The 25,091-nt window shown below is 41.2% G+C and overlaps 1 protein-coding gene across 1 annotated transcript in view; it reads left to right on the top strand.

Moving 5' to 3' along the window:
- The first annotated feature begins 5,310 nt into the window (after positions 1 to 5,310).
- nipsnap1 (nipsnap homolog 1 (C. elegans)) overlaps positions 5,311 to 25,091 on the top strand; it is a 39,657-nt gene continuing 19,876 nt past the window's right edge. The window contains exons 1-4 of the mRNA XM_072587367.1: positions 5,311 to 5,557; positions 18,021 to 18,154; positions 18,252 to 18,297; positions 21,206 to 21,300. Coding sequence (XP_072443468.1) covers positions 5,478 to 5,557; positions 18,021 to 18,154; positions 18,252 to 18,297; positions 21,206 to 21,300 — 355 coding nt within the window. The 5' untranslated portion in view covers positions 5,311 to 5,477. The remainder of the gene's footprint in view (positions 5,558 to 18,020; positions 18,155 to 18,251; positions 18,298 to 21,205; positions 21,301 to 25,091) is intronic.

Below are 25,091 nucleotides of genomic sequence, written 5' to 3'. Positions count from 1 at the left end.
CATTTAACAAGGTCTGACAGCTTTTAGCAGTTGATTGAAGTTTCATGACAGCCATTTGCTTTGAAAATTGTGACTGCATTGTGAAGTTTTGCGGGTCGGGGGGGGGTCACACCCCACAGTGTGGAAAGCCCTTTCCTAAATGTACCTTAACATGAGGTAGTGGGCCACTCCCTTGAACAGCTGCTCTCCAGGCAGGGAAAAGACTCCCTTAGTGTTGTTAAGAACATCTAGGAATTTGACAGTGACAATGACAATATATTTCCAAGTCAGTACAGGGTGTTATTTGGACATGAATTAAGCGGTGGCACTCGCTGACTGTAAACCCTCTAACCAGAGAAAACATTAAGGCTCCCTGCTCTCAAAGATCCACCAGTATTAATGTATTGCAAGTTATCTTGAGGATATAGTCATGCTGTATGGGGAAAAGAACTACTTGGTTCCTCCCCACCACTGAAAGATTGATCAAAAATCCCCCTGTTCTGAAATACTGGACCAAGTCCTGGACTTTTTAAATTAATTTATACAAGGAAAAAAGACAGCTGGGCTATGCTGTGGAAAAATATACAGTCACAGAGATAGCTGCCTAAAAAACGTTGTTCAGTTTGAAAGTCCAATTCACACCTTGACTCTAAAAGAACAGTGAATCAGGCCTAACACTATCCCAACCTTACTGAATGGAGCCTTAGCAGATTCCAAACATTCAACTTCAGTTAATACTTATGCATAGAGATACCAGACATTCCACTTAATCAAAACACATTCACACCTACTCGAAAATATCAGGAAGCCAATTGATCTCAAAAGGGAACATCAGTAGCACAATGGCAAGTACAGATTTGGCGCAAAGACAGCAGGCCCTCAATTATTATAGTCTGACCTGAATGAGCTACTCCTGTAGCTATCCCCAGGAGAAGTATCCCAATAGCTACTGCCCCAACAGCGATCCCCACAGCCATCTCCAGAAGAGGGTTCCTGATGGCCATTCTGAACGCACCGACACAGGCCTGTTCCTTACCTGGGGAACTAATGGCAACCAGCCATGACCACCAGACCTGAGAACCAACAACCTCTGAAAACTACTGACTCGACCAACACCACAAGGCACATCCTAAAGTAAAAACTAGCTCACAAAAGCCACCAAAAAGCAAGAAGAACCAAGTACTCACCTGATAAATCTAAAACATGTCCACACGCATCAGCGGACTCAACCCAAACTGAAGGCATATACTGTCTGAAGTCTTCAGGGAGGTACCTGGTACGGCAAACAGGAACAGCCAGCTGTACTTCAAAATCGCAAATTCTCCCCAGTGGTCAGTTTAGTTCCCAAGACCCCACAGTTTGCAATCTAGCTAGCAGGAAGGGGGAGGTAGGTTGTTACAGTTCAGGGAACACCAAGAGTAGGAAGTCGAATAATAGTTTCTGTGCTAAAACCCTTTTGTTTAGTTCAAAGAGTGTTTAACCTATATTCAATTCAATTGATGCAGAATTGATAAAACAATGGACTTTGGAAAGGAAACCACACAACATAATTAATTCTTTAAGGGTTTTCTGATTACACCAGAACAAGATCCACAGGAAAGGAATCTTTATGACATTCTGAAGACAAAGAATGTGATCATATCCTTATTTGGAGTTGTAATCACTAGCAAGTGAAAGACAACATGAAAATATACTAATTTCTCTCTGAACAATGGTTGCACTTTATGTTGAATTATTTAGTTAGAAAATCATTAGATCTTTGTATTCTGAACAATTTTACCTTGTGTGCTGAGGATTGTCTCATTGAGCTTCCAATCAAAGTTAGCATTTTGAATGAAATACCACCTACTGCCTCCAGTTACATTAAATGTCACTTACTCATGATATTTTTATTGCCTGTTCAATTATATTTTTATTTTCTGATCAACCTGTCCAGAGCACATTATTACACAGTTCTGGTGTCAGGCGGGAATTGAATCTAGATCTCTTCATTCAGCTGCAGGACACTACCACTGCACCACAAGAACTCACCTGAGCAGTTCCTGTCAAAGTGTTAGCTGTCTATTAATGGTATTTATTCCGATTCATGTGGTGGGCAGACTGAAACTGAGGATGCTCGTTTGTGTATGTGTATCACTATAAATAAAAGATTACTGAAATGTGTAAAGCTCAGCTCCATTTCTAGTCTTCTCTGTTTTTGTTTCTGGAATAGAAAATGACATCAGAGGACAGTTATCCAAAATGGAATGTTGAAAGCTAAAAGAAACATTTCAGACAGAAAATTAAAAACCTAATAACCAAAGCCTTCATGGCCATTGCAACAGAAAGCATGAGTAGATTGTTACCATCTGATATTCCTAAAGAGTAGTCAGTGATTAACTGAATAAACCAATAGAAATGTGGGCATGGGTTAGACCATATCAAAGACAAAGCAAGGCACGACATTGGTGTTGCTTTCAACAATAAGTAAAATCACACATAAAGCACTTTGTGTGATAGATGCCCAATAGTTATTATGTGATGTTAGTTTAGTCCATTTATTGGAGTTCCTGGATGAAGGTCTCAAGAAATTAGATCTGTTAGCTGCATGAAGTGTTGTCAGGATCTCATAGATCTCAGAAAGCTAATGATCATTCCCTGGAAGAATACATCGTACCATTTAACAGATTTCAAAATGCAATCTGGGGTTCCCTGAATTGACACTGGCATTTGAGTCAATGGATTGTCTCAATGTGTCTCATGGTTAGGCAATTGGTTCAGTGTGATGTTTAATTTTCCAAGAGGAGACTGTTGGATCAGATATCTGCTGCCTTTAAAATAAAAAGTCATTAGGAATGTAATTTCCTTCAGCCTGTATGAAACAGATGAAAAATTATGTGGTGGCATAAAGAATAGAAGAATTAATGTTTGCCAGATTTTGTAAAGGAAGATGTACAATTGAATGACTAAAGATAGCAGAGTGAGAATGAAAGAACCTTTAGCAAATCTAGTTATTTCCATGGAGTTGGATCAATTTTTTTAGCAGACATATTTCATGACACCTCAAAAGAGTGATGAACCTTGTGATCAATATAGTCTGGAGTCAGAAACCTATTGACATTTAGGTTCAAAAGATCTTGACAACTTCAAATGTCATAATTAGATATCATCTGCTAAATTAAGCAGGTTTTAATGCAGTAATTGATCTTTGGAATCTTAGTGGTATGTGACCATTAGTTTCAGGGCTGTGACTTGAAAGTGAAATTCTGGGATTTATATATTAATCAATGGAAACTGCATCCCTTTCTAAATGATTAAAGACTTAACAGCAATCTAGCATTGTCAAATATGTTGCATCAGTTGCATGACACTTTTTTCTTTTATTATAAATTAGGTAGCCCCACTAGCTACCTGACAAAGGAGCAGTGCTCCGAAAGCTTTAACTTTCAAATAAACCTGTTGGACTATAACCTGGTGCTGTGTGATTTTTAACTATGTCCACCCCAGTCCAACACTGGCACCTCCACATCCTGGTTGTGATTTATTTGTCCGGAATTATGCAATTAATCATGTTGTATGACAACTTTCTCCAACTTCTACATTAAACTACTGAGAATTAGGTATCATCATGTCATCTGCACCCTGTGCTTTGATTTTTACATTGATTCAAAATGCAGTCATTTGTTGAACTCTGGGAGCAGGAAATGAACATTGATAATCCATTCTGGCAACTTCAATAGCTATTGACCACTGGAAAGATTGTTAGTTTAGTTGTGCAATGCAATAATAGTATGAATGTTTGATTGAGTTTCAAACCCCACTAATGTATTTAGCTCAGCATTGCTTCCATAGTTCCGAAGAGGACGGTGAGCTTTGCTTGATGGTTTTATGTGTAGTTAAAAACATTAAAGTATTTTAAAGAGCTTTTTAAATGGCTTTGTTTATTTCACAGATTTTGGAGCAGTTAAAAGGCAGGGTTTTCTGAGATCTTTGAATGACTGTGCAATTGATTGATGGTGTATGAAGTTTTAGGGGGAGTAATTCTTTTTAAGTGAAATTTGAATTGATGATTAATTGAATGCTCATGATATAACTAAATAAGCAAAGATGACCTATCATTATTCAATTGGTCAAGAGTTCGTTCCACGGTGAATACTGGGTGAGGGGGTGAGGGGGTGAGGGGATAAATTAGCAAGGCTGGTTTGATGGGCTTGAGAGATATGGGAGAGAATGGGATCATGGAGGGCACATAGGAATTTTGATGGAGCTTAGAGGGAACATGAGTGATGAAGGGTGCCATACATTCAATTATAGAATTAACCTCTATTTCAATGAATGAATGTGGGCCTTCTCATCTCTCACCTTTGGCATCTGGCTATCTCTGTTCCCAGCTCAGACACGTTTGCAGAGGTGGTGGCTCTGACTCTGGTTTGTTCATTGCCACCTTCCCATGAAAATCGCATTGGCATGCACTGTCAAGCAAGAGGTGAGATCAGAACAAAATATCCTAAATTAGAAATTTTTTAAAATTGCCATTTTTTGCATTGATCCTGATAAATTAAAGACGTAGAGCTTTAACTGCATGTATCATTTTTCAACAATAATGTAAGACTTCACTATTGAATTGCCATGGCTCTACCATACAGGTACAATAACTCTGTACTAATTATTGCACATAATTGCAAATACTCCAAAGATTCTCATTTACAAAACCAATGGTTAATATTACAACAAGAGGATATCAATGTTTGGATATTCATGTTTAACTATGTTGCCCATTACCCAAATCTGGTGTACCAATCACACAAAAGTAATGGTAAGCCATATTATCTTTGCCAATGGTCCTTTGGAAATACAAAGTTTGAACATTGCTGTAAAAAAGGTGCATTTTGTGAGGCTTTTCATCTTGACAGTTTGGAAGAATGCCAGTTAATGGGGAAAGACTTACACTACACACAAAGGCAATGCCAGTTAGTTGATAAGTGGACTTTATTTGGTAGAACCTTTGCCCTTGATCTGGTATTCATGCAAACTATCCTGAGGACCTAGACAAAATGCTTTAAGAAAGTTCGTTTGACCGTTTTCAGTGTAAAAAACCAACCCAAAGAAGAACGAGATACTTAATTTTATCCCCAAAAATGTGTGCAAAATAAATATTTCAAATACACTTTATTCACAATGTAATTTTTAAAACATAATTGTCTGATGAAAATGTTATTGACACAGATTCATTGCAGGTAGACCTCATGCACACTACATTGGAGGTGCTGTACTATTTGGACATTATTTCCAAAACACCGAAAGATAGACATTAAACACAATGAGACAGGAACAGGGCCAGCGCATTTTCCATTTCCTGCCTATGTGCACTGATGTGGCGCTCACGTTCCCTCGCTGAACGACATTCGCCGAGAGGACTTTGGCAGACCTTGGAAGAAAAACACACAAAACGCCGACCTTTCTAGCCACAGAGAGAGAGAGAGAGGGGGGTGGGAAAGAGGGGGAAAAAAAACAAGAAGATGGCGGCGATGTGGCCTGTTCGGATGTGGAGATCGCCGACACTGTTAACGCGAAGTTCGGTGGCATTGACTTTGAGCAGGTAATGCGGGGGCTTTGTCGCCAGCGCCTCTGTCCCTGAGCTCACTCTGTTAACTGCGAGCTCCTGCGGTACAGCTGCCAGTGCTGAAGGGAATGGCCTTTCTCTGTGAGGGATGTTTATCGGCGTGTTTAATACATCTCATTCAAAGGCAACACAACCATTCTCCTTCAAAATGCTGTCAAATTGTAAACATTTGAATCCTGTGATGATTTACACAGATGCCATAGTTCTAACAAGGTTCTTACTTCGTCAGTTATATTTACTCAACATTTTGTTCTTAGCCAAACAACTTCAATGTGCATTGGAGTATTTGAATTATAATCCACCTCCCCCCCGCCAAATAAATGTTACCAAATTTATTTCTGAATTTTAATTTAATTCTGAACCAGATTTTGACTAAATTCACACCTGCATTTTGTTTTTAAATTGTGGTGAACAGACCATGAAAACATTGCCCCCTTTCCAGCATGATGTTCAAAAAAATTGTCATGCTTTTCTGTTTAAGTAGCTTGATCATTGTTATTGTCTCTCACTGAGGGAACATTCGGACTATATCTGTGGTATTTGTGGAGGAGGTTTGTTTCACCCCACCATCAGTTAGAGTGTAAATGCAACCTGAATCCACCCACATGGCTCAAACTAACACTGGAACAATATAGAGTGAGAATCCATCGAGAAGGCAGGTGAACTAGTTTGGGAGTCAGCTTATGCCATGACCCAGTTTTGTTTTGATTAGGTAGGAATCTGTTTTCAAATGCACACTGATGTTACAGGCCAGAGAAAATGGGAAATGGATAGACCATTAAAGTGTATGGTATTGGATGAATATCAAAGATCAGGGACCTCAGCTCAGGTTTGAGATCATGGCCTGACACCTAAGTCTAGATAAGCAGTGCAAGGTTTCTGAAAAATTCAGAAACTGACTGAACATTAGTTTTGAACAACAGTTCAATGCAAAGCCAATTTTAAATGTTCTGAAGAAAATCCATTAAACTCTGTTATATTTTGGGCTTCTTCAGATGCTTTAACTGAAAGAAGATTTTGTGTGAAGAGTAATCCAGATTACATAGTCATTTATTTTTGAGGAAAACATACAGTTCAATCATATCCATTTGAAGCATAATTATGAGGTGAGGTGAGAGAAGGGCTTGATATGACTGGCAAAACTGAACTCTAGAAATTGAGAGAAACTCACTGGTGGTTAGAGTCATATGTTCAACTAAGAAAGATGGTTGTGATTTTGAAGCCCAGTCATCTCAGTGCCAGGACACTTCTGCAGGTGTTACTCAGGATAATGTCGTAGGCTCAGCCATCTTCAGCTGCTTCTTCAATGGCCTTCCCTTCATTATATGATTAATGCTAATGACTGCAAAACATTCAGCACCCTACCTCATCCTGAAGCAGTCCGTATGCAGCAAGATATGGACAGTGTTCTGGTTTGAGCTAATAAGTGACAAGTGACATTGGTGTCACATAAGTGGCAATGACAATCTCAAGGCTGACACAATCTAACTATGTCTCCTTGATATTCAGTGGCATTCTTTCTATCAAGATCCTGGGGTTACAATTGACAAGATACCAAACTGGCCAATTGTATAAAAACTAGTGACTATGAGAACAGGTCAGAGGCTGGGACTTCTGAAATGAGCACCTAGTCTCCTGATTCACCAGCGACATTCCATCATTTATAAGACACAAGTCAGTGTGATGGAATACTGCCTACATGCGTGGATGTATATCGTGCAGCAAATAGTCAACTTGATCACCAGTCCATCATCATTGGTTGTCCTTTGATTCAAAAATAATGTTGACTCAGAGTTGCAAGTTTCTGCCTTGGGCTTCATGTGATTAATAGGACAATTCCTCACCTACAGATTTTTGGTCTGTTATGAAGTTGAAGGCATGTACTATATCTTTGAGAGAGTAAATGCTGTTCTGAACTGAGAATTTACAAGCATCTGTGTAAATGACTAAATGGCAGTCCCAGAGTGCACTGGAAAATTGAAAATATGTAACGTTTGGCTGTGAAATGGATACCTGAGTTTTGTTTGCTGTTTTGACAACAATTCAAATTTAATCAATTAGTTTAAATTATGCCCCAGGATACTAAAACCCAATCAAGTCTGAATTTATTGTTTTGCCCATGAGACAATCCAATGTAGGGAGTATAAAAATGCAGGCATTTTGAAAATTGGAGAGAGAACAACTGCCATCAGGAGAGAGTCCCAAGAAATTAGCAAACACTCTCTATCAAAAGTACCTTTTCATATGCAACATATTCGCAGTAAAAAGAAAGAATATGACCCAGGGAGATCCTCAGCCAGAAGAAGAAAGACACTGAAGACGACAGCAGCTATGCCTTAGACTTCTGTTAACTTGTGAAGATCTTTTATTGTCAGACAGTCATTATCGTTTTTGTGGAAGGTTGAGTTGACACAGAACTGCAGTTGAATCTCTTCGATATAGCGAGAGCTGGCTACATAGTTATCAGAAATGTTCAATATATTCCAGAATCTTTCCTTCAACGTATATGGGAGGTGGAATATTTGACTAACCAGGTTGAATATATGAGTATTTTGGCAAAGTTTAAGAACAGGTCAAATTTCTTGTTTGCAGAATAGAAGAGATCATTCGTAACCTGCAAACCTGTTGCAGAATGAACAGTGACACCGCAGTCATCAGCAAACTGCAAGTCACTACTGTCTGTGGTGGTCAGTTCAATTTTGGCACAGAGGCAACAGAGGTAAAATAATTTTCTATTTAGGATGTATTTAATACTCACATCAGAGGGCAGTTTATCTTTGAGGTGAATGACATTGTCAGGTAGATTGTAAATAATATGGAGGCTCTTACATAGCCTTGCTTGATGCCAGTTGGATTTTGAAGCCATTTGTTTCAGTTCTCCCACTCAAGACAGTTTCAGTCACGTCATTGCTAAAACAGTGCAGGAATTGGACACCAAATCTTTGGAGCACAAACCATACAGCCTTATGATTTGCTGTTTTAAATGCTTCAGTAGGGTCAATGATTCCAGTAAAGTGTTCTTGATGTTCTCTCGACTTTTTCTTCTGGATTAGTCTGGACACAAACACTGCTTCAAAAGTTTGTACAAATAGTCTAAAGCCACATTGTGTCTCTTGGAGGATTTCTTCAGCTACAGGAAGTAGGCGATTCAGGAGAATGTGCCAGAATTCCTCCAGCTATGGACAACAGGGAAGTACCTCAAAAGTGTCCATGCTGTGATTTATCCCACTTCTTGAAGGTAGTTCCAATCATCATATTCCAGAAGACAGGGGAGTTCTTTGTCATCTCAAATCTGCAGGATGAGTGCATCAAGATTGGCATCACATCGCCAATCTAGATATTCACTTCCTGCACAACAGGATGTGCTTTCGCACTGTATCAAAGGTCCTTTGGCACCTTCCCAACCTCCAGCTTCTACCACCTAGAAATACAAGGGCTGTAAATGCATGGGAAGACCATGATCTGTACATTCACCTCCAAATACTCACTTGATAATGTCAGTGAGTGTCCTCATCATATTAAGAAGTTGGCTCATTAGCACAATCACCTTTTCAATTAGGGATTGGCATCAAATACTCCCATGAAAGAATATTCAAATGTTAAGAGGATGATTAATCTTGGTTGCAGCAATGACTTAAGTACCAGACTAAATTGATAAACATGTAGATGATTTACAGCAGCAAACTATGCTTGACAGCTTTGTGTTTAAGAAATTCCGTTCATGTAAGAGTTAAGTAATCATATTCTTAGTTTAGCTTTTTTTCAGTGGCAGTTCTTTGAAGACATTTCAGATAAATGATATTTCCTTCTGATTACCGTCTTGAAATTATTTGATGTTACTGTCTACAGTGTTCTTTCAATCAGCATAAAAAAGAGTACTAGTTGGTTTATCGAAAATGTGTAATCTTTATACCCCTCAAGCGCTTTAATATACAGACTGGATAACTTTCAAAAATGAGCACATTGGATTCATGTCAGGGATCAAAATGTAGAAAGGCTGGAACAGGAAAGAAACCCATCCTGAAGCTGACTACTTCCAATATTAATGAAAATGAGACAAGAGTTGGACAACCAATTTGTGTAATAGAGCTGCATGGTCATTTAACAATTTAAATGAAATAGTATGTTCATTTAAATAGCCATTCTGCTGTTAACTATAGGTTTCCGGTTTTGGTAACATCCTCAGCTTAAAGGAGGTTTGCGGAGACGTGGTTGCGGTGTGACCTAAACTAACTGAAAATCAAGGGTATTTGGTATCTCGGAAGAATGGGGAGAAATACAAAGGACGCAAGGTAGCTCTGTTACTAAAGGATGAGATTGCATAATCATGAAAAGTCATCTTTACACAAATGAGCAGGAATACAATGCATATGGGTGAAAATAGGATATAAGAAATAGCAAGAGGAAGAAGTCAGCGTAGGAGTAGGTTATGGATTCTCTAACAACACTGTAAGACACGAGTATATTTGAAGAAATAATGGGTGTTGTAAGAAAGGAAGTACAATAATTGTGAGCAATCCTTTTCTTCAATGTGACATCCTCTTCATTTTGAGAAATATCAGGAGGAGAAGCAGGAGAAGTATCTTTATAGTGATTGGACAATTAAAATTGGCAAAGATAGCCTGGAGCATAAGTTCAAAGACTGTATTTGGGCTAGCATCGTAGAACAATCCATTCTGGAACCCACCAGTGAACATCTATTTTAGTCCTGATATTGTGTAATAAGAGATGAATTAGTGATCGCATAGCAAGGGGCCCTGTAGGTAAGAGTGATAATAATACAACAGACTTTCACATTCAGTTTGATGGTGAGAAATCAGAGTCTAAAACTAGTGGCTTAAACTGAAATAAAAGCAATTAGATGGGGAAGACAACCAAGCTGGTTAAAGTGGAACGGGTTAAATGGCAAGACAGTGAAGAAGCAGTGGCAAGCATTTAAGGAGACATTCCACAACTCTCAACAAAAAATATATTCCATTGAGAACAAAAGATTCTACAAGAAGGATGATCTATATGTGGCGAACTAAGGAAGATAAAAAAAGGAATCAAATTATTGAAAATATGTTAAATTGTGTAAAGATTAGTGGCGCACCAGGTATTGGAAAATTTTAGAAACTGTCAAAGGATGAGTAAAAGAAAGGAGAAATTAGAATGCGAAAATCTTTGCAAACCTTTTTGAAATGAGCAACCAAAGTTTTTACAAGTATTTAAAAAGATAAAAGTAGCTAATGTAAACTTTAATTCCCTACACAACAAGACTACAAAATTAGTAATACAATACAAACAGAGACTTTGTATACTTGTCTCTATGTTACAAGGCACAAAAGTCATCTAAGAATTGTCTAAAATCTGTGGAGCAAGAGGGATGGAGGAACTTAGAGTAATCACTAAAGCTAAGTATAGGGAGGTGGACTGACAAGTCCCCTGGATCTGCTGGCCTGCATCCTAGGGTCTTTAAAAGAAGTGGCTGTAGAGATAGTGAATACATCAGTTGTTACCTTCCGAAATTCTCAGAATTCTGGAAAGGTCCCAGTGAATTGGAAAACCACAAGTGTAACATCACCATTTAAGCAAGGAAGCTAGAGAGCATAGGCCAGTTAATCCAAACGCCTTGGGACCCTCCAACTACATGGGATCATTGTAAATTTCACCAGTTTTTTTTTCATTTCCTCTCCCCCAACCTTATCCCAGATCCAACCTTCCAATTCAGCACCACCCTCTTGAACTGTCCCACCTGTCCATCTTCTTTCCCACCTATCCCGTCCACCCTCCTTTCTAACCGATCACCATCACCCCTCACCTCCATCTACCTATCGCATTCCCAGCCACCTTCCTCCCAGCCCCCTCCCATTTTTCTCTGAGCCCTCTCAGGCCACCTCCTCATTCCTGATGAAGAGCTTATGCTTGAAACGTCGATTCTCCTGCTCCTCAGATGCTGCCTGACCGGCTGTGCTTTTCCAGCACCACGCTTTTCGACTGCAGAATGCTGTGTTCAGGAGGATGAGAGTGCGTTTGTACATGAATAACAGCAATTTAGCCTGCAGGCACAGCAATTAATTAAGAAGGAGAATAGAGTGTTAGCTTTTATTGCAAGGGGCTATTAGTGTAAATGTTGTGAATTCTTGCATTTACTATACAGGCTCTTGGTGAGATCACACCTGAAATCCTGCATGCAGTTCTGATGTGATTTATGAAGATAGGTACCTGCATTGGAAGCAGTTCAGAGAATGTTCACAGGGCAGCCAAAGCTATTGGTGCAAGCAGGAAAATGGTGTTAAATTTGATCAGTTGTTGAGTTGGAAAGACCACTCTTGAATCTATAGGGGTAGAGTAAGCAAAGATTTTATTCCAGCATAGACAAGGGAACAAGTCTCAGTTGCTGAAGAGCTTCAGCAATTATACAATGTTTGCAGCACATATTTTTAATATTCTTCTTCCTCTGTTCCATCATTTCATATTTTAATGACTCATTGCCCAGCTTGCGTCATGTGCCAGCTTTGTTTAATATTCTGTTTTGCATCTAACAAAAACATTAAGCCACTACTACCCCCTACACACCCATGATCTGATTGAATAGCTGGTTGGTTTCTGACAAGAGCCTCAGATGAAGCTACACTGATTGAATGATTCTGAGGCCTATTGACATAACATAATTGTTTCTATACTTTGCGTAACTTCAAACACGTTTCTGGTAGTAATCAATTATTAGCTTTTTTTTCTGATATTCACCAAATAAAGCTGCATGAAAAGAAGGCAGTTTCTGAACATGCATTTGCTGTAAGTAGTTTTGAGGGAGATATCTTAAAATCACATGCTTTTAAACCTTGTAAATGTAGCCCAGAGACAGGGACCATTAATTTTTGCCAAAAAGATAGCACACTGTTACTAAAATAACCCTTTATAATGTTTGGGTAGAGCAAATGCTTTTATCTTAATAACCCAACATTAAATTAACTCTCCAGAAGAACAGAGCACTGAATGTATTTCAGAGCACACATGTTATTTGTTCTTGGATACTGTCAGATTGAAATCAGTCCACAGGATAATGAATCCTCTAACTGTGCGTAGCATTTGGTAGAGATTAATGTGAGATTGCTAATTTAAGGTATGAATTCAACAGGAGGTAAGCCTAAGTTCCACAAAAAAAAATTATGTAGTTTGCATTTACTGAAATAGATTTTTATAAAATCTCAATTGAGGTAAATGTGTGGAAGCTTTGTGTTGCATTGTGAACTATTCCAACATATTTGCAACTTAATTAAATAGTTGTGTTTTGTATAGAGAATAAATACAACGAGAATGCCTTTGGATCACTGAGGGCAAATATGTCAAACCAAGGATACTAATCAACCTTTGATCCGTTTACCTGCACTATCTTATTCAAACCGGACAACTAACCTCCTTGCGACCTATTTGTTCTCATCTTTCCAAGTATTTGCTCAGATCACAATCCTGGTATTGTAGACATTTCTGAAAAGAATGAAACAGACTTCAGTGCATCTTTAATATTGTCCAGGAAAATGTGGCAAATTTTTAAGAGGACACAATTTTTTCTTGTTTCATGCAACCAAATTAATGTCGCACAAGCAATTGAATAAATACTATGTGAACATTGCTGCACTGATCCTCCTATCCTATACCTGGCCCCCACATGTGAAAGTGGGCAAGGTGGGGAGGCGATTGAATCTGTCTGATCTTATACTTGCTGTCTGTATGCATGATTGTGGTGCTGGAATAGCACAGCAGGTCAGGCAGCATCTGAATAGCAGGAAAATCGACATTTCGGACATAAGGGTTTATACTCAAAATGTTGACTCTCCTGCTCCTCGGATACTGCCTGACCTGCTTGCTTTTCCAGCACCACACTCTCGACGCTGATCTCCAGCATCTGCAGTCCTCACTTTCTCCTGTCTGTATGCATGGAATTTTTCGGGGCCCTGAACAACACATGCAGTGGTGAACCAATTAGGATCACATGAAACATTGAGCTTCCTGATATTGTGAAAACAAGTTCGACTTTCATCCAAGATTTTAATGGCTGGAAGAGAATCTCTTAGGTGATTGGTGGGAGCCCTATGTGTCTGCATTCACATCTCATGATTACATATTCTAAGTGAATCCAAAGCCAATGGACCAGATTGAAGTTCTGCTGTGACACCACAACCAGTCCCAAATGGTGGTGGAATTAAACAACTCACTTTAACCTCCCCATCCTCATTCATGGAGGAGCCCAGCACATCAGTGTCAAAGATAAGGCTGACGCAGTGCCAAGTGGATTATCCATTTTTGCCACCTCCAGTGGTCCCCAGCATCACTAGTTTTCAGACGATTTGATTCACTCCATGTGATATCAAGAAATGGCTGGAGGCACTCAATACTGCAAAGGTAATGGTGATAGAATTGATGACATGTGCTCACGAACTTGCTGCACAGCTATTTCAGGACAGCTACAACACAGGAATCCATCTGACAATGTGAAAAATTATCACAGGTATGCCCTGTACAGAAAAAGCAAGACCAGTCCACCCCAGCCAATCACCATCCCATCAGACTTTACTCCATCATCAGCAAAGTGTTAGAAGGTGTCAGCAACAGTGCTATCAAACAGCGCCTTGGAGTCATCCTTGGCACATAGGAAGATGGTCATGGTTGTTGAAGGTCAGTCACCTCAGCTCCAAGGTGTCTCTACAGGAGTTCTTCAGGGGTAGTGTCCTGAGGCCAGCCATCTTCAGCTGCTTCTTCAATGACCTTACAACCATCATAAGTGCAAAAGTGTGGATATTTGGCAATGATTGTGCAATGTTTGTGACTCCTCAGATACAGAAGCAGTCCAAGTTCAAATGCAAGAAGATCTTGATGATGTCCAAACCTGTGCTGACAAGTGGCAAGCAACCTTCATTGCACACACACATGCCAGGCAATAATCATCTCCAATAAAAGACAATCTAACCACCATTCCTTGACATTCAAAGGCATTAGCATCACAGAATCCCCCATTATCAACATCCTTGGAGTTAACATTGACCAGAAACTCAACTGGAATTGCCACATAAATACAATAACTACAAGAGCAGGTCAGAGGCTAGGAATACTGCGGCAAGTAACTCACCTCCTGACTCCCCAAAGCCAATCCATCACCTATAAGGCACAAGCCAGGAGTGTGATGGAATACTTTCTACTTGCCTGGATGGGTGCAGCTCCAACAATACTCAAGAAGCTCAACACCACCCAGGACAAAGCAGCTTAATTGGCACCACCTCCACAAACAACCACTCCTTCCACCACCAACGCTCAGTAACAACTGTGTGTACAATCTACAAGATGGACTGCAGAAATTCAGCAAAAATACTTGAATGGCACCTTTTACATGCCCAATCACTTCTATCTAGAAGGACAAGGACAGCAGATACGTGGGAGCTCCACCACCTTCAAGTTCCCCTCCAAGCCACTCACCATCCTGACTTGGAAATATATCACTGTTCCTTTATTGTCGCTGGGTCAGAATCCTGGAAATCCCTCCCTAATGGTATACCTACAGCACATGGACTGCAGCGGTTCAAGAAGGCAGCCTACCACCACCTTCTCAGGATGACTACAGCCTAGCCAGCAATGCTCACGTCCTACAAATGAATAAAAACAGAATCTGCTCAGTAATACCCGGATTGAGTTCCACCAGAACCACTGAGCTGCTGACATCATTACAAGGCATGGACAGTAGAGCTTAACTCCAGAGATGAGAGTGACTGCTGTTGATATTTGAATGAGTGTGGCAGCAGGAGTTCTCGTAAAACTAGAATCGGGCAAATCTTTCTGCTGGTTGGGAGTCCATACCAGATACAAAGGAAGATCAGAGTGGTTGTTTGAGGCTAGTCATCTCAGCTGCAGGATATCTCTGCAGAATGGGTAATGTCCTGGGCCCAACCATCTTCAGCTGTGTCATCAATGACCCTCCCTCCCTTGTAAGGTCAGAAGTGTGGATGTTTGCTAATGATTGCACAATCTTCAGCAAAATGCATATATCCTCAGCAGTTCAGCAAGGCATGGATAATATCCAAGTTTGGGTTGACAAGTGGCAAGGAACATTCATGCCACACTCGTATCAGGCAATGACTTTCTCCAATAAGAAAGAATCTAACCGCCATCCCTTGACATTCAATGGCATTGCCATCACTGAATCCTCCAGTATCAACATCTGGGGCTTGCCCTTGACCAGAAACTGAACTGAACAACCATTCGTATACTGTGGCTACAAGAGCAGGTCAGAGGCTAAGAATTCTGCAGCAAATAACTCCCTCCTGACTCCCTAAAGCCTGTCCGACATCTACAAGGCACAAGTCAGACGTGTGATGGAATATTCCCCACTTGTCCAGATGAATGCAGCTCCAACAACACTTGAAGCTTGGCACCACCCAAGACAAAGCATATTAGCTTAATTAGCACCATGTCGACAAATAAAATCACTCCCTCCACTACTGATATTCAGTCGCAGTAGCGTGTACCATCTACAAAATGCACTGCAGAAATTCACCAAAACTCCCCAGACAGTACCTTCCAAACCCACAGTCACAAAGTAGACAGATTTATGGGAACATCACCACCAGCAAGTTTCCCTCCAAGCCCCTCACCATCCTGACTTGGAAATATATTGCCAGTCTTTCAGAGTCACAGGGTTAAAAACCCAGAGCCCCCTACAGTATTCTGGGTGTTCCTACACCTAATGGATATCAGCGGTTCAAGAAAGCAGCTCACTACCACCTTCTCAAGAGCAACTAGGGAAGGGCAATTAATGCTGCCCTGGCCATCAAAGCCCACATCCTCTGAATGAATAAAACAAATTCTGCTGCACTTCAGTCCCACGCTCCTGATCTTCGGGCACCCGGTACGGAGGAGGGAGGGCAGGTCCGAGGACCTCCTCGTGGGTCTGCTCCTGGGCCTGGCCAAACTGGCCATCAACAGGTCCAGGCAGCGGGCCGTGGAGGGGGTCGTTAGGGCCGACTGCCTGCCCCTCTTCCGGGGTTACGTTAGAGCCCGGGTGTCCTTGGAGAAGGAGCACGCAGTGTCCACCGACACCCTGGAGTCGTTCAGGGAGAGGTGGGCGCCGCAGGGAGTGGAGTGCATCATTTCCCCCTCCAACTCTATTTTGATTTAGTCCCTACCCTCCCCTTCACTGTTTTGCTCACACAGCATTGCCCTGTGGTTTGAAGGGCAGTGCTCGTCACTGGCCACCCGGGTGTTTTTCCTATCTTCCTGGTGGTGGAAATTGAATAAAGATTTGTGCACTTTGTGTCTTTCACTGTGTCTCACACCTGCACACACACACTATGGGTGCAGGGGATAAAAATAAGCACTACCGCACTTAGGTGGTAGTGTGGGGGTTAAAGGAAAAAAAAACAAAACAAAAAAACAACAAAAAAAAGAAAGAAAAAAAAAAATAAAACAAATTCTTACCTTATATGCGGTTTGCTATTTTCCCAAATAGTGGAGAGAAACTAGACAGTGACAATTCCCACCATAAAAGCCTGAGTTGGTACTAGGTGGCTGCTGCTCACTAGTGCCATCTCCAGGTGACCACTTTGGTCAGTATACCCCAACACCTCAGGGCACACTCCATGGATTGCAACCACCCACACCCTCTGTCCATGGAGGTTACCATTGGCAAAAGATTAGCTCCACCTCATAATCACAGCACATTTGGGACTCAATTATATTGTAGTTCAACCTTTCAGTATTGTGCTTTGGAGCTCCTGGGCATTCTACATTACATTGCTACTGCCCTGCTGCTCTGTGTTCAGGCACAGGTACCTGCGCACCCCCCACCCCCAATCCCTGACATGCACCATAACAGGGTGTACCTCAGGGCTGCTGGCTTGCTTTCTTTGTGATCACTCTGCACTCATTTGGATGCTCACAGTCTCAGTCACAACATGTATTGAGGTGTCACAAGTGAGTAAGTTAAAAGTGCAGAGGGCAGAAAGGGTTAGTAGGGGACAGAACCTGGAGACAGAGGGAAGGAGCTGAGTGCAGTAGTTAGATTGGTAGACCATGAGACTTGATGGGAAGTGGAAGCAATGGCAGAGTTTGAGTAGCAGAGAGAAGGTGTTTATGTTACCCTTGCGGAGCACAGGTCATTAACCTACTTGAGGCATTGTGGCATGTTCCTTCAGACCATGGACACCACATTGGCTAACTCACACCAAGTTGTAAAGCAGTTGAAATGATGTGTAGCTGGGGTTTAAAGATAATGCCAATTTTTGGGAAAATTCAGACCTCTCGTTCTACAGCTGAAGTCTAGAAATGATTCTGTCACCCTGTAATGTTTGGAGCAGCATGTTTTTTGTCTGAAGTATTTTCCACTTCAGTGCAAGGCAGAAGTAACCATTAAATTCCTCTTCTCTGTTTCCATATAAACACACATGAACCTCTGTCTGTTTTCTTTCAGAGCAAATAGCAAAGGAGAGGAACAGGACAAAGGATGGTTTAGATCGTTATTTGTCCACAAAGTTAATCAGAGAAAAGATGCTCACTCCAATCTTCTTTCCAAAAAGGAGACCAGCAGCTTGTATAAAATGCAGTGTAGGTGCAAACCACTCAGACTAAACTTTATCACTGTATTAAAAATCAACTGATTGTTCAACTCAAGCTGAATGTTTTTTTTTAATTTTTGTCTTAGTTCATAACGTGAAGCCAGAATGTCTGGACGTGTACAACAACTTATCGTAAGTTCTTTACATCTTAACGTGATTGTATTTATACAGTGGTCACTGTCTCTAAAGCAAGTACGATGCAACATTTTGTGTGTTACCGAGATGAATTCTTCCGTACCACCACATTCCCCAGGGTTGCTGATTTTCTTATTGGAATTTTTAAATGTAAAGTCCATTTTTTTCGGCCAGAAATACTTGCAGCATTTCTGGATTATATAAAATACCTCAAAAATAGTTAAATGAAAGATGCTTTATGGAGCTTGTTATAATCAGATTATAAACTGCTATTAACCAGCTCCAATTGTTCATATGTAAATTCATTTACCTTATTCTACTCGCAGAATCACAAATCCAGTTCTTTGTCATGTAGAGAAGTTGGATTTATTAACGTAATAGATTGTCAAATTACTCAAATCTGATTTATAGTCGGAGAGTCATGCAGCACAGAGACAGACGCTTTGATCCAACTCATCCATGCTGACTGGATCTCCCAATCTGACTTTGGCCCATATCTCTCTAAACTTTTCCTATTCATATCCTTGTCCAGATTTAAATGTTGTAATTGTACCTGCATTGACTACTTCCTCTGGCAGCACACACCATCTTTTGCATGAAAAAGTTACCCCTTAGATCCCTTTTAAATCTTTCCCCTCTCACTTTCAACCAAGGCCTTCTAGTTTTGAATTCCCCCGTCCAGGAAATAGACCTTGGCTGTTCATCCTATCCATGCCCATCATGATTTTATAAACCCGTGTTAGGTCACCCCTCAGCGTCCGATGCTCCAGGGAAAATTTTTCCAGCCTATTCGGCTTTTCCCTATAGCTCAAACCCTCGAGTTCCGGCAACATCCTATAAATGGGGAAAAACTTATAAACAAAATTACAACAGTTATCCAACTATAAGGACCCAATAAAGACACAGCACTTAATAGAAATAGGAAGTGCATCTTTTTATTTCAATTTCTGTAATACTATTCATTTTAATATTCATAAAGTAGAAAAATAAATAAGGTCTTTGATCAGCTAGATATAGTTTACTAGGTAAAATCAAGGACTGCAGATGCTGGAAACCAGAGTCCAGATTACAGTGGTGCTGGAAAAGCACAGCAGGTCAGGCAGCATCCGAGGAGCAGGAAAATCGATGTTTCGGGCGAAAGGTTTTCCTGCTCCTCAGATGCTGCCTGACCTGCTGTGCTTTTCCAGCACCACTCTAATCTAGATATAGTTTACTTTCAACTTGTCACATATATGCATATGGTCAGTTCTACATGTTGTTTTAAGTGTAGTATCTTGTATTTTAGACTCCCATTATAGGAATATTTACATGTAACTACTAATTGTGTTCCAATTATGAAAATATAAAAAATATTTTATACCCCACTAACATTATCTCCACCATACCTCTTCTCCCATTAACATGTGTTCGGTTATCCCTTGTGTGCTCCCACTCCAAATACGCTAATAGTTGATCTTCAAGTGTGAATCATGACGACAAAGTAATATTTCATGCACATCTCTAGTTGTCTTTCTTGAACCAGTGAAGTCTTTGTTCTGATGTTAATTCTACAACCATAGGCAGTAGAGACCTCTGAGGACTTGACCCAATCAAGATGGAGCAAAGATCTAGCATAACGTGTGGTCAGTTTTCTTTTGCCCCCTGTACTTTTTGAACAGCTGTTTTATAGTCGCTTTTCTAGTCGCTTTTGAAACTGCTCTAGGGGTCTTCACAAATCACTCACACGTTGTGAAACTTGGGGAACATGTTGTGGCAGGTAAAAAGTAAACATGGTAAAAGCAGTTGGAACTTTACCACACTTTTGGAAGATAGCCCACAAATGATTAATTTTCAGAACTTGTTTTGCTGGAAATTACACAATCATTGGGTCACTAGGCTATTGTCCCAGCAGTTCCCAGTAACCTTTGCCTTTCCTCCATGTGCTTGGGATGTGGGCATTTTGTCTAATCTTTTTTACTGGACTCATTTCAGCAGGTTCATACGGCGATAGGTTATTGTGGCTTCTTTGGAGCAACTAGCAGAGAAAAGAGTATTGAGGTTCTGTAGAAACCCACTGTGCATTCAGCATGATCAATTTCAAAACAGTCAAGGATATTTTTTATGCTTTGTCAACATGATTCAGTAAAGAAAGGCATTATAATCCGGATGGAGGCTTGTCTGTTTGAATTTGTATAAGTTACTTTGATGTCAGCTTCTTGTGTTTTCAGGATATGCTTGTTTGTGTCAAAGAAAATTTACCATCTGCCTTACCACACTTCAGTAACGTAATCCATTATTTCACTCAAAAAAATGTAGCATGATTTCTTCACAGTAATGTGCTCCGAACTTTGTGCTATGGAGCATCTAAAGCTTAACACCCTAGAAAATTATTTATGAATAAATCTTTGCACTACAAGCTTGCTAGCATTCACAATGTTTCATTTTCTGTTCAAATATTAGTGGCAATATTTGGTGCTATTCCTGTTTTAGTGCCTTCCAAACATTTTTCCCCATTGTGACATTTTGACATTTGAAAATTGTCACAACCTCTCGGTGAGGACTGTGGGAGTTGGAGCCTGTTTCAACGGTGATCCAGTTGCTCTAACTTGTTCCAGGCTCCACTGTAGCCGTTGTAACCCGAATAGATAGCCTGCAATCCCACTTGGGGTCCTGACCTCCACTTTGGGAAGCCCTGCTCTACTTCTACAGTCACAAACTAATTGATGGTTAAACTGGAGCCCTACCCATATTGAAACAAGAGTATGGGGCTGCATGCTGTTTGGAACTGACCTCTTCATTTTCATAAAATATTAAAGTGGTAGGTTGTCACTATTGATATTTAGTTCCACTTAAGGATCCATTTGATGTGTCTAGATCTAGATTGTTTGTCTTTTGATGAAAAAAAAATCTTTGTTAATGACCACAGGGAACAAATATTGCAAAAACTCCACAATGATCCTGACTACCCATGTGAGATCGTAGGGAGTTGGAATACCTTGTATGGTGAACAAGATCAAGCAGGTAAGTCTGTCATTTAGCCTTGAATCAAATTGTTCCCTGTTTAATATTTCTTCATTTTTCTCTCTGACCTTTTAATAGCTCCAACTATTGTCTTTCTTCGATTGTCATCATTCTTGGCCTCACTATGGTAGATCCACTCAAGCCGAACCCTGCCTTTGTGAATTCGCTGCCAGTCCAATTTCCATTTCAGCTGACATTAAAGATGTGTTGGTGCGGAATCAATGTTTCCACTTGGCTCGAAGCAACAACCTTCCTTCTCTGTCACAGCATTATTTTACATTTCTTTACCTTGTTGAAACTTTTGCTCATTGTTCCCCGAAACTTTCCTCTTTTCCTGCTTTCTTTTTACCTTTAGACTAAATGGGCCTTTTAAAACTCTAGAAGCCTCTGAACTGCCACCCTCGAATGGGCCATTAATGTGCATGTGCTTTTAGTGAGTCCCTTCTGAACAGCACCGTTGGGTACGGACACCACATGGCAACTCACCGCCACCTTCTTGAGTTTCATAGGGAAGGGCAATAAATGTTAGTGATGTACATATCCTGTGAAAGGATAAATGACGTATCATCAGATAATAAACTACCAGTTGCCAACTCTAATTGAAATTGCACTGGCATGAAAAACGTCTGAAGATTGCATTGTATGAATTAGAAACTTAAAATGCTGGAAGTACTCTGCAGGTCAGACAGAGTGAAGTAGTGTTAACCCAAGGCTCAAAGAACTGAAACATTGAGCTGAAATTTCCCTGTCCCTGTCAGCAAGTAATGGGGGCAGAAAAATAAAGAGGAGTCACAATCAGACATCCGGAATGTTGCCATTGGGAAAAGGGTTGGCTGCTTGCTCCGAGACGGCAAGCCAGCCTGCAAGGTTAAGACTGCAGTTAGGGGAGGTTTTTGCGATGTCACCACCATTCTGCCAACTGGGAGGCCCGCGGTTCCAATGCACCAGGCCCAAGGTTAATCTGAGCTAGAGGCTATATGCTGTGAAGAGAGCACTGCATTAAAAAATACAGCAATCCAGCAGATGGGATCCCCCCCCCATCCTAAATCACCTCTTGCTATCTACCCTGGCATAGGAATTAATCATGTGTAGGCTAACAACAGCCTCTCACTTGAGGCAACCTTGCAGCCCCTGAGGTGCCCAGGTAGTGCCGTCGTCTCACAGCTCAGGATTCCTGCTCAGGAGCCTCCTATGTTTCCAACACCTGTGTGCTAAACTTCTTTCTGTTGATGCTATTTACCTTTCTGCATGGATCAACTGACCAACTGAGTATTTCCAGCATTTTCTGATCTTGTTTTTACATCAATATTTTTTGCCTTTAACATTGTATTTTTATACCTGTCAGGCATTTTTTGTCAATTCTGAACTGCCTTTGAGAAAATGCTGATGAGCAGCTTGAAATGCTGCAGTCCCATGGTGCTGTTAGGGAGGGAGCTCAAGATCATGGATGCTTAAGGAACAGCGATCTATTTCCAAGTCAGGGTGGTGAGTGGCTTGCAGGCAGTGGTGTTGCCAAGCCTCTTTATGGTGGTAATCTTTGGTTTGGAAGGCACGTTTGAAGAAGCTTTGGTGAGTAGTTGCAGTGCATCTTGTGGATGTGGACAGTTGGTGAAGAGAGAGAAGTTTAAGGTGGTGGATGTGGTACTGATCAAGTGGGCTGCTTTGTCCCAGATGGTGTCAAGCTTCTTGGGTGCTTTTTGAGCTGCACTCATCCAGGCAAGTGGCGAGCCTTCCATTACATGTCTGATTTTTATGTCTTGTATATAATGGTCAGACTTTGAAGAGTCAGAAGTTGAGTTACTCATTGTAGAATTCCCAGGCTTTGAGCTTCTCTTGTAGCCACAGTATTGATTATGGAGAAAATGAGGACTGCAGATGCCGGACAGTCAGTTGGAAAATGTGGTGTGGGTCAGGCAGCATCCAAGGAGCAGGAGAGTCAACGTTTTGGGCATAAGCCCTTCATCAGGAATGTGGGGCGGGAGGAAGGGGGCTGAGAGATAAATAGGAGGATGGAGGGAAAGTCCCTGCACATCCAAACACTTCATCTACTGTGTCCGTTGCTCTGGATGTGGTCTCCTGTACGTTGAGGAACAGGATGCCAACTGGGCGGCATGGTGGCTCAGTTGCCTCACAGCACTAGGGACCCGGGTTCAATTTTAGAGACTGTCTGTCTGTGTGGTCCATTTTCCCTGTGTCTGTGTGGGTTTCCTCCAGGTGCTCCAGTGTCCTCCCACAATCCAAAGATGTGCTGGTTAGGTGAATTAGGCAAGATAAATTGTTCATAGTGTTCAGGAATGTGTAGGTTAGGTGCATTAGTCAGGGGTACATATAGGGTAGGGGAATGGGTCTGGGTGGGTTACTCTTCAGAGGGTCAGTGTGGACTTGTTGAGCCAAAGGGCCTGTATCCACACTGGAGGGATTCTATGATTCTTCCATGAACTCGCGGAGTGTTTCAGGGAACATCTCTGGGACACACGCACCAAACAACCCCGCCGTCCTGTGGCCAACCACTTCAACTCCCCCTCCCACTTCACCAAGGACATGTAAGTCCTGGGCCGCCTAGCCGCCCCACGCCTGAAGGAAGAACGCCTCATCTTCCACCTTGGGACCCTCCAACTACACAGCATCAACATCGACTTCACCAGTTTCCTCATCTCCCCTCCCCCACCTCATCCCAGATCCAACTCGACACTGCCCTCTTGACCTGTCCTACCTGTCCATCTTCCTTCCCACCTATCCACTCTACCCTCTCCACTGACCTATCACAATCAACCCCCACCTCCACCTACCTATTGCCTGCCCAGCTACCTTTCTCCCAGCCCCATCCCCATCCTCACCCTCCTATTTATCTCCACTCCACATACCTGGTGAAGGGCTTATGCCCAAAACATTGACTGTCCTATTACTCACATGCTGCCTGACCTACTGTGCTTTTCCAGCACCGCACTTTGCGAAAATATTGATATGGCTTGTCCAGTTAAATTTTCCGTTAATGGTGACTCCCAGGCTGTAGATGGTGAGGAATTAACTGCTGCTAATACTGTTGAACATGAAGAGGAGATATTTATATTATCCTTTGTTGGTGAAGATTATTATCTGGCACTCTGTGGATGTGAACATGATTTGCCACTGTCAGCCCAAGTTTAGGTGTTATCTATGTCTGGCTTTGTGCCAATGCAGCATGCTTCATTATCTCAAGAGATGTAATTGGTATTGAACATTACTCAATCATTGGCAAGTAACCCTCACTTATGACATTATGATGGAGAGAAAGTCATTGATAAAATGGCTGAAAATAGTTGAATCTATAGCATTGTTGTGAGGAGCTCCTGCAATAATGGATACTGTCTCTTGCACTCATTGAGCCAGGGTTGGTCTGCTGATGGAAATGCGAAGTTATGAGGTTACAATTTCTATTTGAGTTCAGTTCTAAGACCATAAGACATAAGAGCAGAAATTAGGCCATTTAGCCCATCATATGTGCCCCGCCATTCAATCATGGCTAATAGGTTTCTCAACCCCATTCTCTCATCCTGATCCCATGATACTCAAGAACCTATCTATCTCAGTCTTAAACATACACAATGACCTGGCCTCCACAGCCTTCTGTAGCAACGTGACATACTGTTGGTTATGACCTGTAGTATCTAAAACATGCCCAATTTTGAACAGCCAGCTCTGTTTTGAATATGTTCCATTGAGCATAAAAGTCACACAGCACAATGGATTGTGTCCTCCGTGTGAAGTCTCTGAGGTCTGTGCTTACTAGGCTATACCTGGAATGAACAGGT

This window comes from Chiloscyllium punctatum, chromosome 17 (assembly GCF_047496795.1).
Source record: "Chiloscyllium punctatum isolate Juve2018m chromosome 17, sChiPun1.3, whole genome shotgun sequence".
NCBI classification, from domain to species: domain Eukaryota; kingdom Metazoa; phylum Chordata; class Chondrichthyes; order Orectolobiformes; family Hemiscylliidae; genus Chiloscyllium; species Chiloscyllium punctatum.
Note: the sequence above shows the minus strand (reverse complement) of the source record. Positions and strands in the feature narration are given on the sequence as shown.